Source organism: Cloeon dipterum, chromosome X (genome assembly GCF_949628265.1).
Source record: "Cloeon dipterum chromosome X, ieCloDipt1.1, whole genome shotgun sequence".
In the NCBI taxonomy this organism is placed as follows: domain Eukaryota; kingdom Metazoa; phylum Arthropoda; class Insecta; order Ephemeroptera; family Baetidae; genus Cloeon; species Cloeon dipterum.
The window spans coordinates 8,296,038-8,314,363 of NC_088790.1; the positions used below are offsets into that span (position 1 = coordinate 8,296,038).

The 18,326-nt window shown below is 39.7% G+C and overlaps 3 protein-coding genes across 4 annotated transcripts; 1 reads left to right on the forward strand and 2 right to left on the reverse strand.

The window, feature by feature from the left end:
• Positions 1–177: 177 nt before the first annotated feature.
• ND-B8 (NADH dehydrogenase (ubiquinone) B8 subunit) lies at positions 178–1,789 on the reverse strand. The gene is made up of 3 exons (XM_065492191.1): positions 1,628–1,789; positions 1,231–1,337; positions 178–320 (listed from the first exon to the last, which is right to left on the reverse strand). The coding sequence occupies exons 1-3, from the start codon at positions 1,714–1,716 to the stop codon at positions 238–240; spliced, it is 279 nt and encodes a 92-aa protein (XP_065348263.1). The 5' UTR covers positions 1,717–1,789; the 3' UTR covers positions 178–237.
• A 108-nt stretch (positions 1,790–1,897) lies between these two features.
• Hs6st (heparan sulfate 6-O-sulfotransferase) lies at positions 1,898–10,093 on the forward strand. The gene is made up of 3 exons (XM_065492188.1): positions 1,898–2,125; positions 2,192–2,948; positions 8,800–10,093. Exons 2-3 carry the CDS (start codon positions 2,314–2,316, stop codon positions 9,440–9,442), a joined length of 1,278 nt encoding a protein of 425 aa, XP_065348260.1. The 5' UTR covers positions 1,898–2,125; positions 2,192–2,313; the 3' UTR covers positions 9,443–10,093.
• A 3,429-nt stretch (positions 10,094–13,522) lies between these two features.
• On the reverse strand, positions 13,523–18,086 carry LOC135944936 (E3 ubiquitin-protein ligase rnf168-like). 2 transcript variants are annotated; one of them, XM_065492186.1, is made up of 8 exons: positions 17,647–18,086; positions 17,402–17,556; positions 17,197–17,274; positions 16,627–16,837; positions 16,458–16,571; positions 16,326–16,404; positions 16,156–16,280; positions 13,523–14,876 (listed from the first exon to the last, which is right to left on the reverse strand). In XM_065492186.1, the coding sequence occupies exons 1-8, from the start codon at positions 17,936–17,938 to the stop codon at positions 14,437–14,439; spliced, it is 1,494 nt and encodes a 497-aa protein (XP_065348258.1). In that variant the 5' UTR covers positions 17,939–18,086; the 3' UTR covers positions 13,523–14,436. The 2 variants fall into 2 exon arrangements, with proteins under 2 accessions (XP_065348258.1, XP_065348259.1); XM_065492187.1 differs by having other exon boundaries at positions 16,156–16,262; positions 17,647–18,085.
• Between the last annotated feature and the right edge of the window lie 240 nt (positions 18,087–18,326).

The following is an 18,326-nucleotide window of genomic DNA, read 5'->3' on the forward strand; positions in this document are numbered from 1 at the left end:
ACTTATTGCAGAAATTCATTCATCTAAAATATATATTTTTTTAGAAATTATTATGTCTTTATTTAAGCTTAGTAAGTTACTAAATTTCATCAGGTTTGAAAACGATTCATACAAAACAAATTTTAATTTAAAATACTGTCGTTTGTAATGGTAAAATAGGGATGAGAGAAAGTTCCATTTTCCACTTATTCTATAACAACATCATCTATTTATTTACACATAACTTCAACCAATTAATTATTTAGCCAACTTCTCGATCTGTTGCAAAACATCTCCTGCTGCCAAATTTGTAAGAGGTACGCTGCTCTCTTTTCCAAGTTCTGAAATCAAAATAAGATGGCATGAAAACAATTATTGCTAGAACATAACAAGACATTACCAAAAAAAGTCCAGTTACTAGTAAAATTAAATTGTGTTAACATTTTTCCCCAAATAAAGCCACAAAAAATTATGACATGATCTTTCATCAAAAGAATTTTTGTTTCATTACAGCCAGGCTAACACAAACTGGCCTTTCGTTGTGTACACTAAATTCTTAATAGTGATGCTTTTTGTAAAAATTTATAAAATATACCCTAGAGCAGGTGGGTGACCTGGCATTTTGGTAATAAGATAATATCATTTAATTAATATTTATTTTTGTCTTTGGAGCAAGCCTCAATTATTTCCTCATGAATAGACGTTGAAACTGGTTAAGAATTAAAACGACAAATTTGAAAACAACGAGGATGAAGCCTGGTTTCATTTTTTTTCTTAACATGAAAACAACCTTGAGTGGTCATGGTCACCTTTTTAAAAATTAAATTAATATTTTCTAAAATTTAAAAGATGACGACAGATTACCGAGAATGGTTTAAATGGAATCTAAGTTAGGGCGGTGAAGCTGATCTAGAAAGAGAGAGGAGAGGGATACAGAGATTATTCTATGACACGAGTGCGAAAACTTAAGGGTGTTTATTTGGCTCTCTGCCCCCGACTGTATGATACTTTGCAAACGAGAACCTGCGAGGACATGACTGTGAAAGAGGTTAAGAACTGCAGCTTGAGGGCTGTGCAAGTTCCGGGCTTTAGACCTCAACCCTGTACGTCCGAAGGGTACAAAGGGTTGAGCGCCAGACGGCGGTATTAAGAGCACCCGAACTCGTCGGCAGTCCCACCTCAATTCACCACAAAATATTAGTTAACATTTCAGCACTTAAAGAACAACGTTCGTTGTTTTAATTAACGTACCGTATCTAGCATAAACTCGAGGCTGAACTCCGCTGCATTCTCTGATGAGGATTGGGAACCGTGGGTTCGACTTCTTCAAATCAACATAATGCTTTTCAATGAAGTCTCTGAAATTTAAAATAAAATTTAAGCTATCATACTATCAAAGTCAATATGTATGTATATATTACATAGAAATTTATCTAATCGTGATTTTCTAATAATACATACATACATGAAAAGAGATTTACATAGCAAATTTATGTTATAATATAAAGCTGCATAAATATTTTTAATCAGAATCGTGTATCATATGATAAAAAATAAAGTGTTCAATGTTCATGGCACAGCATCAAGTGAATAGGAACTACATATATATAACCACCATTCAAAGTGATACATATTTTAGCGAATTTACCTCACTCCTCGGCTCTGCTCGGACTTCTGGCAGAGGTGGATTCGCAATTCCTTCAGTGCTAAACCAAATTTCAATGCTCTCCCAGCCATTTTACGCAGAAATACGAAAAAATCGCAGCAAACTGTAGGGCAACCAAATTTTACAAAACTACAGTTACGCCCACTATGTTATTTATTGGCGAGTCCGCTAGATGGCGCGCAGATCGAGTGTCTTTGTTCCCTTGCCACTTCCACCACCACTTCAAAATTATTACGGAGAGGACTTTTGGTGCTGGCTGGGGAGAGAAAGACAAAAAACATCAGAGAAGAGAGAAGATTTATACAACAGGCCAGTCAAGAGAAGCTGGCACTTTTTCTTCTGCGCTGTCCGCTAATTTATCGCACAACAGCAGCAGCAGGGGCCGACGTTCCAAGGAACGACGCGTCGAACACCCGGTCTGTCTGTACGCAGGCTAGAGAGGAGAGGAGCCCTTGCGAACAACAGATGCAGCAGCCGCTGGTGAGACACAAATCAACAGTGATTTGGTTTCGTCTATGCAGCATTCACATTGTAAACTGTTTACAGTGAGGCGCCGATCGCTCCGAAAACAGACTGGCGGAAGAAGGACTTCTTTGTGTCCGCACGCCAAGCGAGCTGGAGCGAGAATGTAGAGTCGAGGACGCAACCTCAGCGGCGGCCCCTGAGCAATGGCCAAGAAGCAGTTGAACAATGTCGAAGTGCAAGTGTTCGAGAGCGAATTGGCTTCCCTAGCAGTTCGAGAGACGGTCCTCCTGGAAAATAAAATGGACTTGCGGTCGAAGAGCAGGTACAGGACCATCGTCTTGGCGTGCTTCCTGCTGGCGGTCTCCAGCATCATCTACTTGGGTTACTTTTGCTCCGACCAGGTGTGCGCGCTGTCTACGGCCAGCAGGCCAACAGCTGACCTGAGCACCTGGGCAGCGCTCAACCTGCCGTCCATCGGTGACAACCTGGGCCGGCCTCTTGAAAGCGCCCTCAAGGGTCAGAGCCTCAGTTACGATGAGGTGCAAAACGAGACTTTTGATATGAACGCTCACGACGTGATGGTGTTCCTGCACATTCAGAAGACCGGAGGCACATCCTTCGGCAAGCACCTGGTGCGCGACCTCGACCTCAAGAGGCCGTGCACCTGCCACAGAAAGAGGAAGCGCTGCTACTGCTTCCGGCCGAACAGCACTGAAAACTGGCTCTTCAGCCGGTACTCCACGGGCTGGAAATGTGGTCTGCACGCTGATTGGACTGAGCTGACCAACTGTGTCGACGCAGAGTTGGACAAGAATGAGGGCGGAGCGGTCAAAAGAAGGTGAGAAAGCTTGTTCTCAATGTTAATAAATATCCTATGTAAATATTGCTAATGTTGTGTGTAACAATCAACTTGCTTGAAACTATGTTTCACTATCAGTAACAGTTCAAAGTTCAAGCTGCCGAAAGAGTTTTTATCTACGCAGCATTTGGCTTTGATTTTTTGTACAAATCTTTGGGCAGTAGGTATTAGTTAATGGTAGGAAGGGAAACAAAACAAATGCGTTGGCTCCTGGCTGGCGGCGCTTGGTTCAGCCTTCAGCTGGGACGCTGCCCTCCGTCGCTCTTTACAAATTCATTTTGGCCATTTCAGTATTAGTGACAACTACACTTTCGATATCTTGATTTTTGTTTGGGTTAAAGAGCAATTTCATAATTTTTTCTACTCATGTTACTCATACCAACAAGCATCGCCTTTTTAATGACGAAATTGGAAAGTAAACGGTAGAAGGCTATGTCGGTTGAAAAATCACCTACATTTTCATTCAAATTGTATGTTATTTTATTAATCCAGTTTGAAATCGCATCAAAAATAGCATTTAATTGATTTAGATTTTGATAAAATACTTCTTTGTGATAGGTGAATTTAAATCTCCATCAGGAAGTATTTTAAGCATTTGTATAATAATTGGGCTTATTGTGAAATAAAAACGAATTGAATTGAAGGAAGAATTTGAACAATGTTGATTTCGTCAGTTAAAGTGAATCTTGAGAAATATTTTCATGGTATTAAAGTTGACACTGATCGGTCCGATTTATTAATGGATTTTCAACTTCAAAGCCTGATCTCCGCCGTCTATTCGATCACAAAACACATCAATGCTCAATTTAAAATCTTTCTCGCAGATGCCACTATAAATACTCTCAAAATTCAGCTATAAACACGCCGCTGTAAAAAACTGGAGAGGGATCGTCCGAGTGGTGGCTTCATTTAAGAGCAGCAGAGTAAAAAGGCCGTCAATAATCTTTGGCAGGTTGTCTTCTTTTTCCTAACGTTGAATAAATTGGTGCCATATTTTGTCTATGCCAAGAAAATAATTTTGATTACTCGAAGCCTTGGTTGAAATTATCATAGATGATTTAATCAGCAATCCCTAACTTGGAGAAGGGCCAGCGCAGTTTAAATTGCGCTATAAATGGCATGGTACTAAAGCTGCACTGAATAAGCAAACCGGTTGCCGAATTTAATAAGGCAGGAAGACGTTATGAAACTCTTGGTGTCAATGGACAATTGCATTGTGTACCAATTCAGCAATCATGTAGATCTCGTAATGCTATTCATTGCAGGTTTTGATTCGTGTCCTGTATTCGGATTTTGACATTTCGACCTGACAGACTTACAACATCAAAACAATAATTATTATGCACTTCTTTATTGGTTTTGATTTGCTATTAATTAATTTTTGATCAGAAAATTGGTCACTGCGTTATGTCAAAGAATGAAAAGTTTCTTGACTTTTCCAACTGTCGTATGTGTTTATGTCAGGATTGAAGCGTGAATTTTGTCCTAAATTTAACTTCCCGATAGTGATTATCACACGTTTTCGTGTCGTTTGTACAATTTCTAACGTGCTACGTCGCGTGATCAACTGTTATTTATCTCTAAATTGGCTTGTCAGAGAATTTAAAAGCGATTTTCAAATACTTTCCGTTTATCATCAGCCATGGTTTAAGCTCCTTTATTATTTGATGAGTTGCAATCTTATCTACAGAGAAAAAAAAATAGTAACCAAATTCAGCTACAAAGAGCATGGTGCTAAATTTTAATCGTCATGTGCGCAAAGAGAGATTAACTCCTTCCGCCAGCTAGATAAAAATGTGTTTATCGCAACCCTTTATAAAGCCGTTGGCTTGCCTATTTCGTGCGACGGCTCATATTTTTTTCATGATCGTTTCGCGTCGTCGTTCATATTAGATGGGGTGGCGTAATGGCAGCGTGATGAATGCATTATTCAGCCGATCCCCGTGCCTGTGCCGCGCGCGGGGCGGCGGCGTCTTGTTGTCAGTCCCAAACACAAATTGCTGGTAAATTATTTATTAGGTCAGATTGCATCGGGCCATGGCGAACGTGACAGCCTGAAAAGCCGGCCCCGAGACTGGCCGTGCACTTGGGCGCGAAAGCGATAATGAGCGTGCCGTCACTGAATTCGCCGCGCGGCTCTCTTCCGCTGTATTGATTCAGCTTTTATCTCGCTAGTTCGGCTCTGCCAAGACGGAACTTGGGCTTAATGAGACTGGCTTCACGTGGAGGTCTGTCTTCTCTCGTCGCCGCGGCATTGCTGAATCTCAAAGAGCTGCCCAAAATAAATTTGTATCCGCACGCACGACGTGTTAAAAGCAGCCAAGGCTCCATCCAAAATTAATGACCAGATTTGTTAGAAAAACCGGTCTTTGACAGAGAAGATTTGTAACGTTTGACAATTATTGAACTATGAGCTTAGCTTCTATCTCAATCTCGCGTGTAGCTTTAAAATTTATAGTCGAAACTAGTTTTCATTTTAGTTGCTTAATAAAGTAAAAGGCAAGAGGCACCAATAAATTTTTAAGCCGAATTTGTCTAAAAAACAAATATTTTTATAAGAATAACCTTGTAATATCCTTATCCTATTTAAGCATTATGTTTCGCAATAGATAGGGGAATAAATTACTGATTTAATTGATTTGAACGCTAGTAATGCACGATACTCAATACTTGTAAATTCATAAATGAGCAAGCGAGCTCAAGTATATGGTTTTCGTTGGTTAAAGAGAAACCAAACGAGAAACCTGCATAGTGCATCCCCTAAGGTAGAGTCTTTGTGAGATATGTGTTAGGATAATACATGACAGACATAAGTAATGGAGCACTCTTTACAATAGCGCGGCATCTTAAAAAAAATGGGAAAATCTGTTTTCCATGTGAAAAAATATAATAGAAAAACTGTGTAAGCTGCAGCAATTCGACACAAGCATGAATGTGTTTTTAGACACTGGGACTAAAGAACATACACGTGGATGACAAAAAAATTTACGACCAAGTGAGGGTGACTGACATAGAACAACGAACTGGGGCATTAAGAGCAGGCATCCTGCAGTGTATGAACCTATCAGTCCGCTCAAAAATAGCCCAATTCTACGATTTGTTAAAGTTAATTGAAAATGGCAGATATTTTCTGATGAACAGGGATTTTTGTTGATATTAACTATCGTTCAACTATCCCTACCGATGTTGAAATATCTTTTCAGGACCGTAAGGTACACAACTTTAACAAAATTCGAAAGTCCTGGTCCTCCTGGCCAGATCGTTCGTTTTGCATTTAAGAGTAAAAATGAGTATAAGTGAAAGCGGATCTCGCATTAACATGACAGAAAATATGAAAATAATTGAGCGTGGCCAAAGCAGGGCTGCAATGAGAAAGTAAGAATCTGTCAAAAACGAAACCTTTTAAACCAAACAATTTCCTGGGCATTATAAACTAAAGTACTCTCGATGTTCATAACCTTTTTCAAGCTTTACCACGAATAATTTATTTTTACGACCACAACAAAAGAATCCTTAGCCTGCATGAAATTTCCAAGTACGGTGTTGGTTTCTGAATGTGGATAAGATTTTGTATTAATTACGCCGCAGAGTTAAATTTCATTGCGGCTCCAGAGTTTCCCGCGAGTCATCCAACCTTGCATCTGTCAGTGTCAACTTAACCTCTCGGTTTGAGTGAAATGGAGTTTTCGTCATCTCTTTATGCTTTCCTTATCAAAAAATGTTTTGCGGCTACAGCAGGATTAAAGAAATTTGACTGACCAAAGTTTTTCCCCTTCAAGGGCGCGTACTAATAACTGGAATGAATATCTGTACATTGTATTAACTTTCAGATTCATATCTCGGTTTAATCTTTTAGTCTGTTTTACTTGGTAACATACGCTGGCCACCCGCATCGTCTGCGCATTTTGCGACTAAATCTAGTCTTTTCGTCAAGGCCAGCAACGAAATAAATTTGCCAGTGAATTGATTCACCGCCGCACAAAAAGGGTCCCGGCCGTCGAGGTGTTAATTTTTGCCAAACTCGAGTTTTATTCCAAGAGCTCCACGTCATAAATTTAGATGAAGTCGTTCCCCTTACGAAAGTGCCGTGCCAAAATTTTTGCAAAGTTAATTGTAGCTCATGCGGTTAAAACCTGCTCGAATGTACTTGCCGAGGGCAAAATAGCGATGAATTCGTCCATGCGCGCACTAGACTTCACATCTACAAGGACTGAAAGTTAAATGCAAACGCCTTAGAAAATTGATGGTCTGTGTGTCAACAGATATGTCTGTGCGCTTTCTTAATATTTTTCAGATATCAAATGACCGGGTGACATGTAGGATCATAATTGTACAGTATTTATTTGATAGAGGAAAGTTATAAGAAAGATGTTATCTCAATGTCTGATGGTTAGAGCTAATCTTGAGAGGTTATCTATTGTCGTGATTCGCACTAACCACAACATTCATCATTCATCTGATCGCATTTATTATGACCATTTTTATGATTTGATTGAACACAGCAAATGTCTGAATATTGAAAGAACACGGACACAAATAAAATGCAAAATATGGAGTTCCGTATTCAACTTGAGAATAGATATTTCCGCAGCTCAAGACCGAGATGAATTTTTAATCACATAATTTTTACAAATTGATTTTTTTATCCCTGTATTGGCAAACAGAGTTCCCTCGCGCTGGAGTGGACCGCATTTATTCCAAATTAAATAATGAATTTTTTAACAGGCCAAAAAATTTCCTCTTGGTTATCATTTCATTAATAATTCGTTCTTTCTTTTCTTTGGTGCTGACTCCATGCACGGAAAACGGGCACCCTGCCGCTGCTGGTGGTGCCTACCAGTCGCGCATCAATAAATTTTGTGCGTTTCATGGTCACTCTTGAAATTCAGCACGCTAATTTTTTCTGAGAAAACCGACACTTAACAAATAGGACCTTTTGAGTTTGAGTAATTTATGAATGTGCCCTATTTGTCTTCATTTGATAACATTATTATTTTTTATTGCACTGCGTCATCTTACGTAATACCTGAATTCAATTCCACGTTGGTGTTAAAACAACTTGAGACCTTAACAAATGATGATGGAAGAAACCAAAACATTAATTTTAATCCAAGGTGATTTACAATAAGAACTGAAAGCAACCATTTTTAACAAAAATAAACACTTCATAACTTGCCCTGTGTAGATTCATACAGGGTGGGTAGCTAAATGTAAACATTTGAAGAAAAATAGCTTACGTTTGTTCTTGTACTGGAAAGCAGCCTTTTCTATTTAATTTCAGAGGGGCTTTTTATAAACGTTCGTTTCTGCACTAATTGCCAAGCACGATAAGGTAGACGAAATCTTATTAAGCCTGTTAAGCCACGCCACTCCCCGCGACACTGACAAAAAATCACAAGCCCATAACTCCCTCTCTTATTTTGCAAGAGAAATTTTCTTTTCAATTGTTCACTTCTAATTAGTCCCCCACCTTAGTAATAAATCCACACTGTGTTAGCGTAAGCCATTGTATTATGTATTCCTTCATATTCCTAAATTTAGTTTAAAATTTGCAGTTTTTTTTTTAAATATTTTCAACCCTTTAAAATCAACACTGAAAAAATTAATTGGGATGTCGTTTTTACAATTATTATTCAAGGTCCGCGTGATTACTGTCATCAATTAAAAAATGATCCTGCGCCTTATCTTGAGAGATTTATGATTGTATTTATTTAAGATGTCTTGATAGATTAAATTTAAAAAACCCAAATATCAAGAATTGCTTCTGCTTGGAAAAACATCGTTTAAAAGTTCCAAACTAATTTCTTTCTACCGTCTGTTCTGTCCGCAGATACTTCTACCTGACGCTGCTGCGCGATCCCGTCAGCCGCTACCTGTCTGAGTTCCGGCACGTGCAGCGCGGTGCCACTTGGCGCAACTCGCGGCACTGGTGCGGCGGGCGCGAGGCGACCGAGGAGGAGCTGCCGCACTGTTACTCAGGCGACACATGGCAAGGTGTTGACCTGAGCCAGTTCCTCGCGTGTCCGCACAACTTAGCGTCCAACCGGCAGACGCGCATGCTGGCAGACCTTGCGCTGGTCGGCTGCTACAACCGGACCTACTTGTCCCACGAGCAGCGGGACACGGTACTGCTCAGCTCAGCCAAGCGCAACCTGGCGGCGATGGCCTTCTTTGGGCTGACCGAGTACCAGAAGATCAGCCAGTACGTGTTCGAGGAGACGTTCAACTTGCGGTTCGCGGTGCCATTCGAGCAGCACAACTCAACTGTGTCCGGCGCCACGATGACCGAGCTGTCCGAGCAGCAGCTCGAGCTGGTCAAACGCGCCAACAACCTGGACATCGAATTGTACAACTTTGCCAAAGAGCTCATGTACCGCAGGTTCGAACGGCTGAAGAACAAAGACAGCCGCTTTCAGGAGCGGTTCCAGCACCTGGGCGAATTACCTTTCAATTGGGACAAGCTGGAGGAATGACACGCGGCCCCCACAGGGCCCTCTCGGCAGCTCCATTTTCTTATCTAATCGTTTCATAGTTAGATTTTATACGCATTTATGCACAACCATTCGCCGATTCATTTCCTATTGAGACTTGAAAAATCACTATTAATTTAAACAATTTGCCTTTTTTAATGACAATTTTATATTTTGTGATCAATACACTTGGAAATTCTTGCTGGCTATATAATCGTTTCAAACAATTTGACTGAATCGATCAACAAGAAATTTTTTAAGCTATTCAGAATAGGAGTAACGTAATCATTATTGAAAATGTGGGCAACGATAATTTAAACTTTTAAATAAAAGCTAATTTTATATGTCAAAATTAAAATTATTCTGCTTGGATTTTGGAAAGCTTCAATAAAAAGTTTGACTGTTGCGACAGCCTATATAAATTTCCAAGTCTCTTGATCACATTTATATTGCTGATAATATGAGTGGCGTGGCTACACACTCAGCTATAGATTAGTTGACAGATTATATCGTGCTGTTTCAACAATGAAAGTAGATAACTGCAGATGAAACCGTCATAGCTAGGGAGTCCAATAGTTCAGATAGATGACGCTTGCGTGATATTTTTGCAGAGTATAGCCCGTGGACAGAAAATAAACATTGGGAAAACGTCAATAGACCATTTTGATTATTAGGACAGGTAGAAAAACCCGCTAAAAGATAAGGTAAATATTTTAAAATGCCATCTTTTGGTGCCCGTTGACAATTTTTGTAAATATACCATTTTTAAATATTAGTTATTATCTACAGTGGCACATCTTTTCTGTTCCAAAAAAAAATCAGACTGTGGAATGGAAAAATTGTTTGATGTATTCAAGCAGGACATTATACATATAAAATAATAGTTATTATGAGTTATTTGTCAATGCAACACATTGATAAAAAAAACTTTTGCAGTATACATTGTTGTCTTCTATGCGTCGCAACAGCAAACACGAATCCAATCAACTATTTTCCTCTCTGGAAACATTGATTAGAAATGTTTTGAAACATTTCATTTCATTGTATCCCTAAATTTTCTTATTAATATTTAATGTCAGCTGTGATTGTAATTGCTAAATATGATCTCGCTCCTCAAACGTCACAGAAACAATGTCATTTATGTTGACTCTGTGTAGAGGTTGCATAACTTAAATATGCATAGCACATACACCCTAACTGATTTTCCAATTCAAGGCAAGTGCCGCGCGTGTTGAACAAAGCATGGAAATCTGCTAAAGAGAGTGTTATTTTTGCGTGAGTTAACTCATTCATTATTCGCTAAATTAGCAAACACTAGAAAGCAAATTAAATGCAAATGTGACAATCTCCCTCTTGAAAGTGAGATTTGTTCATAAGATCGGGTTTAGCCAGAAAACATTTTCTCATTAAAGCATCCCGATTCAAATTTCGAAACTAAATAACACTCGTTACACCCAAATATACAACCCTATTTTTATAATTTCACCTTCCAACCCGTGCAAATCTTCCCAAGTAACTACAAGAATGAGCGGTCGTAATATAAAATATTTTACACGTGATGCAATTTCCCGTAACGCGATCGAAAATGTGGATGGTCAGTCCTTGTTATAGCGCTTGCTTTTGTTGGATTGCGGTTCAGACGAAGCAAAGGTCACGCAGATGCGAGAGGATACAGCACTAGGCTTGACTCGGTGACCCGCTCGTCGCTCTGTTAATCTCAAGTATGATTGGCGGCCCCTGCTGTTCCTCTGTCAGCAGTAGTTCCATCACTCGAGTTTATTCACATAGTTATAATATCTTGTAGTGCGGCCTATGTGTGTTCACGTGCTTTGAAGAATCGGATTAGAATTGAGCCGCTGTACTTATCAAAAGTGGTCCTTATGCTTTTGCAGACGAGACAGCGCTATTCAACTGGCGCTTCATTAATTTTCCTGTCGTTATTTTTTTACTCGCCGACACACATGATGCAATGGACACCACATGCGTGACTTTCTCAGATGAATCTGCCGCCTGGGTTTGTTTTTAAAACTCAAGTGGTACAGCGGGAGGTCTATTCGTTTTATTGGAAATTTAAAAAAGGCAGCTATTTCTAATTATTTCACATATGTTCTCCAAGGTTTTAGTTTCTGTTCATAAAATCAGACACATGCATGTGTTTTAACTGTTGATTGTTGCGAAATTTTATATGACAATGCTTAAGTGATCAAGTTTCAAAATAATCTTTATTATGGTTCTGCAGAGCAACTCTGCCCCAGACAAAAAATCTCATTCCCTATGAATTCATCAACTGTGTTATCTCCTGGAAACGTTATTGTCGCTGTATTCTGTGTCAAATAACTCCCAATATTATGATATCCTTCTTGAAGCTAAGAAAATAATTGAAATTATTTGAATCAGCATCGTTTCGATAAGATTTAACCGCATATAGATAGCTCAATTTTATTACAAAAATATACAACCAATTTTTGTACATTTTTTTAGAACTGTTTTCAATACTGTAAGCCCTGCAGGATTTATCTAGTTGATGTGGACAAACCCCATTCGATTTCATTGACCTCGGATATTTTTATTCAGCATTGAAATTTAGCACTTCCTCTGTTTGGTCTCTCTTGTAGACCGCGTTCCGCACGGCAAAAAGGTGCTGCACGTGCGTCGTCGCTGCTCCCCTGTAGCATTTTGAACGTTTGCTCATTAATCTGTGAGACGGGCGGCGCATCATTAGAATTTTCGGAGCGTATTTCTAGGAAAAAAAAAACAAAGCTGCTCTTGCGTCCACAGCGCAGCCGAGAGTTTCAAAATTGATTATTCGGTGCTGGGTGAGCAGGCGGATTTGAAATTCAGCTCCCAATACGTAAGCATCTCTCAAAATAATAATTTTGTGAGGCGCATAACAAAGACGTCGTTGTTCTCGAACCTGTTCGCCAAAGGCGCGGTTTCCTGCGTTCCGCGGTTGGCGAACAAAAATCTGTCTAATTGGCCAGAAAGTTGAATTGTGCGAATATGATAATGACGGCCGGTAGTGTCTCCGGCGCAGTAAAGCAGCCGGTCTGGATGGACGAGAAACGACCGCGCAGCCTTTCTCGTTCTAAAATTTACATATCATTTTGTGTGTGGACGAAGGTTGCCGCGAGTTGGAATTTTTCATATATGAAAATGATACGTATTCGGTTGCCAAAAAGGCATTGAATTCTTCCATGTGCCCAGGAATTTGTGGTATGTAAAACGAAATGCGTGCAATTATACGTGCTCAGTTGGACGGCTGGAATAATGTTGTATAGATAAAATGAATGCGCGTCGCGTTTGTTAGGAACTAATTTTGAGGCAAGGAGTCAAACAGGGTTATTTGTTTTGCAAATGACGTTCGGTTCGTCTTCAGTACCAAAGTGTTTTTATGATGAATATATATCAATGAATGAATGCAAGTTAGAATTGAGGTTCGAATTAATTTGTATTTTACTGAACGAATTATACATTTGGGTTGACGTGATAATTTAGTTTTTGTTTTAATTGATGTCAATTGGGGCTAATTTGTTTGAATAACCAAAGCGAATGTATCACATTGAAAGAAATGAGCATTATTATAATACGTGTATAAGTGTAAAAATGTAAATAAAAAGGAAAACCCGTTCATGCCAATAAATTGTGAATAATAAAAAATATTTGTGTTTCATTGCAATTTCACACGCGCAAAGGGAATCAATCAGCAGCTATGAATGCTAAACAGTCGCGTCGAATTTGCATGAACGATAGCCACTGTGCATGAAATTTTTAACAGAGATAATGACAACGTGTTGAATCAATGAAATGCTAATTTAACGTCCACTCAAATTTGTTTACATGGTAATTTTTACGGCTTTGATGTTTCCGACCTTCGAACAGTCACCCGTACCTGGCATGCTAATTGTAATTCCGCGCCAACGGCAGAGGTTAGTTATCAAGCGGTGGCATCAGCTCGCAACGCCGACAACTTTGCATATAATGGAGTACCCATACTAATAATCATTTCCTTTGTGCTTGTCCAGAATTTTAATCGGGCAGAGCAAAGGGAACAAAGAAATTGAGCAATATGGAAAAGCGGCAGAGTGTGTTTTTGCTGTATTTTACATACTACAATTTTATTTCGAACTTTTGTTACAGAGCTTGCTTGCATGGCACATATCCCAAAAACATTATGTACACAATTTTTTATTATCCAAAAATGTTCTGAATCTTCCGTACAGAATAAATCGGGGATTGAATGTTATGCAAACTTAATATTACTGCTTCATTCTCTCTCTCCAACATAATGTGCGCAGCATTTTAAGGCACTTTCATTTTGAGATACAAAATAAATTTGTTATAACAGCTTCTCAACAAAGTATTACAGTTTGTACTGAATCTTTCGCGCAAAAATAACCAACCCCAAAAGTGTTATTTTTACGATTAATATTTGTCACGTTCTTTTCAACAACAAAAAAATAAATTTCCCGGTAATTTACAAAATGTCTCCGCACGTGGAGCGAAAAGTCTTCGTGTGTACATCAAAGAAAGCGCTTTGGAAGGACAACGAAAAAATTGCACGGTCTCGTCTTGTATAGAGAACCCAAGAAATGCGAAAAGTTATTACGAGTCAGAAATTTTTAACACCTAAGACAGGGTTAAAAAGACTATTTTACAATAATATGTTGCACGTTATTCCATAGTTCTACAACATATTGGCTATATAAAACAAGGTGCTCGTGGAAAATCAGGGCTTTATTTCCTTCCTCCTTTTTTTCATTCGTTTTGCTTCGGTTCTTTGTACAAAAATGATTGCTTTTATCATAATAGTAGTAAAGTGTATAATACCTAAAAGACTACTGAGCTACTCACCTACAACATTTTGGTACACTTATGTAACATAGAGATTAGATGAAAAAGTAGCGTGTCGTAGTTTGTTGTGTGTGTTTTCTTTATTTCCTCTCATTTTTACTTCTTCTTGTCCGAGCAAACCCTAAACATTAAGGAAGATTGCAAAACTAGTTGGTGGATTTGTTTGCGGCCGCCCTGCGCAGTGTTTCCCGCAGTGTGGGCTGGTTGCTGCTCTTGCTGCCCTTGCTCCGCTGAGCCGACTTCTTGTCGAGAGACCTGGTCCGCAAATGGTACGAGTTGTGAGCTTTCACCTCCTCGTCGAGCTCGTCCTGCAGCTGTTTGGCCATCAGGGCGTCTTGTCTTTCTTGTTCCAAAGTACTCAGGTACTTAGAGTAGTTCAGGCTATCCGCCCGTTTGCCTCTAGATAGGATTCCGTCCACGGAGTCCTCGTCATCACTTAGCGCGAAGGGATCCGGCGAGCTTGAGCGGCGGTCCAGGCTCTCTTCATTCATGTCTACGTCCGTTGACTCGCCCACGCGCCGCACTTTGCTGTGGATGAACGAACTCGACGGACACAGCTCCCGCTTCACCGCTTTCGGCTGGTAACCTAAGTTACAAACACACGAAAACATTTCATTAATGTTTTGCATATAAAGTAAATAGTGTGATTGCATTTTGTAATTTTATTGGAATTGTGGCTGGATAACTCAATTTAATTCAGGACAAAGATGCTTAGAAAACACTTTAATGTAATTATTTGTCTTTTTGCTTTGAATGAAATGCTAAAGTGTAAGATAAAATACTTGATGAAAGCTATTAGCCATCAAGCCAGCCTGTGCCTCGACTGCCTCCGTGCAGCATTGGTAAGAATTTAGAAAAGTGATAACATTGACCAAAAAGTATCCATGAAGAGTTAGTAAAAATTCACAACAATGTTAAGTTGAGAGAACGAGATTTAACATCGTTGATTGAAATTTCTGCGCGATGTTAAGTTCAAATTAAATAGGGATCAAAGAATTTAAAATAATGAAAATCAAAATGCTTTAAAAATATTCTCCAGATCACTAAGGTAAGACACAGGCGAGAAATTTTAAGGGCTTTTAGCATCAAACCTCAACCAGGCACCCAAAAGTCAAAGTTTTCAGCAGAAATGTGAGACAAATAAAGAAAGCCGAGAAGGCCACAAATTCAGGGATCACCAATTTTACAGTGCGCAAAAATTATCCGCTGGGTTATGACGAAAAAATAATTAATTTTTTTCTAAATTTAACCCCACAAAAAATTATATTTGCGCCAAATAAGATAAGAGTTAAAGAGTTGGAAAAATGCAATAATATTTACATTTATCTTTTTTTGTGAATTCAGTGGCGTGTGAATTTTTTCAAAGTAATATTTCTTCTATCCAACAATATACAGTTATGTTCTGCTATAAAAATTCATATGTGTTTTAGAAAGAGTGCGCAAAATTCCAGAAGTTTATAGTAAATCAATGTTTTTTTTTTAAAATACGAGTTTTTGTTGAAATTTGAACAACCGCTATTCAAAGCTTAGTTTTTGACGCTTTGCACAGCAGAAAATGGACCAAATAATGGGACCTGATTTAGGTTTCTTGCAGTATAAAGTACAAGGATTATATTTGTGAGGCTGATTTGCCGCGTTCCAGTCTCACTCATTGACAACAATCTGGTAAATTCAAGATTTTTAATCTTTGAAAATATTAAGCTCTTATCAGCTATAGATGTAAAATTTTAAAAATAGAATCAATAAAATGAATTGAAACAAACTAGCAGTTTGCTGATTTTGTGAGCATATTTCGCCGAGAACCTATTTGTGAGGAATGACGTAGCGGCTGATTTGCACAAAGAGTTCAAGAGGGACAGGCTTACCTTTGAAAGCAGAAAAAGACGAGTGCGGCTTGAAAATGTTATTCGGTGTAGACGACTCTCGCTTCTCGAAAAAGTGAAGTGTAGAAAATTGGCGAACCAAAGGCGGACTGGAATTTAAAATTCGACTTTTATTTTCGTTGGGCAACTTTCGTTACAAATTAAAATAGTACCTGCAAGCAGGAGTTTCCTCAAACTGTAAGTTTTTGACTGGGGTTGCTCTAATTATTGGAACTTGAAGCACCGCACCGTCTGAAATTCATAACTTAGTAATTCACTTCAGTATACAGTTTCACAAAACAAACCTGGCGACAGTTTCGGAGGAGTCTGAGGAACTCTGTGAATAGGTGCAAATTCAAAATGCGGGAATTCGTTGGTGATGCTATCGCATCGGTTGATTTTCAAAGCATCTTTCTCGTCTGCAATAAAAATCGGTCAGAAACCATTAAACATATTCTGTGTTGAGTTAAATACCAGTGAAACTTCTATCAGTCTGCGGAGAGTTGCTACGACTGTTCCCTTGTAGGGGCTTGACTTTGGAAAAGAACACGTCCAAGGGGCCTCTGACTGACGAAGACCCAGAGGCCAGCGCGCCCAATTTGTTTTCCTTGTCATCTGTCTTCTGCTCTCCATTCTGTATCACGTCCATTGGTTCAGCTTTGTTTTGTAATGATCCATTGATATCCTGAAACAATTGTTTTTATCCAGTCATCATTTTGAAATGAAACGGCATTTAAATCCATGAGAGGAATCGATAACAATCTTGAAATAACGCAGTTATCAAGTTGTATAAAGAGAAGATAATGTTACACCTCAAGTCTACAGATAAAGGCACTTCTAAGTTTGAACACGATTTGACGGTGAATGGATGAATGAAAAACAAATACCTCGGTGGAATCTTGGGCATTGTTTGATATCTGAGGTTCAAAACAAAGAAGGCGCCTTATCTAATGTTCGCGAAAAATGACAAAACACCTCTAAAACGCCAATAAAATTATTTTTGTTGGAGTAAAAAAAACTTCCTGAAAGAGCAATTTCGCTTACCAGCTCAATTTGTGACTGTAACTCCCTCGCTATTCGCTCGTCCTCCTCTTCCCTTCTCTTTAAACTGTCCTCCTCTTCCTAAAAAATGACAAAATGCACCTCACTCAACTCAATTCAACGACGCAGTTGAAATTGCGAAACAGCAAATCAATAGACAAGTGCGAGCTTGTACACACACGACTAGATAAAATGTTAAGTGTCGTACCTGCAACTGCATGATGAGTTCGACCGAGGCTTTTTCCTCGGCCTCTTGCCGCTGCTTTAGCTCTACCTCGAGTTTGGCCTGGCTCGTCTCGAACTCCTTCCTGATTTCACCAGGCTGGCTGATTTTGACTGGCGCTGGCCCTGATCCCTCGAGCACTGCAAATAGGCAACAAGGTCGCCAAGGTTAAGTTTACGTCCGAGCAAGGTTATATTATGCGTGTATACAATTCGATCAGCTCAACTCACCGTCTTCCAAGCAATCGTCTTCGCCTTTTTGTTTCATTGCGACGTAATCGGCGTAGTTTCGCTGGATGTGCTCCCAGAGTTTCGCATTCACCAGGCTGCCTTCCTTCCTTTCCTTGCGCAACCACGCGCCGACTCTTTTCCGACACATCGGGCAAGTGAGGTTGGCCATTTCCATGGAGCCGTCGAAGCACTCAAGGCACAACGCATGTTTGCAAGGCAGCGTAACTGGCTCCACCAGAATGCCTCGGCAGATCGGGCAGATCAGTTTTTCCAGGGTCAGATTCTTAAACATTTTGCAGCCCTCTCCGACACATAGGGCCCCGTCGATGTGCAAAATTTCGCCAATTCAAACGTCACAATTGAGAATGAACTTTTCCCTCCAGCTGGGGCTCTGATTGATAAACATCCGTCAAAGCAGCACCACCAGCGCCACTCTCCGTGCAAGTATTAGCAGGAAACCCCGTAAGGTTAGCATTGTCTGCGAATGTGGCCGCAGCGGGCAGCACCGTTTGCGCGTCGTAAACACAGTACGCATGCGTCGCCTACTAATGGATAGTACGAAAACGTAGCACGGCAAAGCGAAAACCAGATGGAGCTCGAATCAATGAACTTAAAAATGGATGACAAGCTGCTTGAGCAGCACGTCGCACAGGTTGCGCGCCACTAGCGCTAAACAAAGA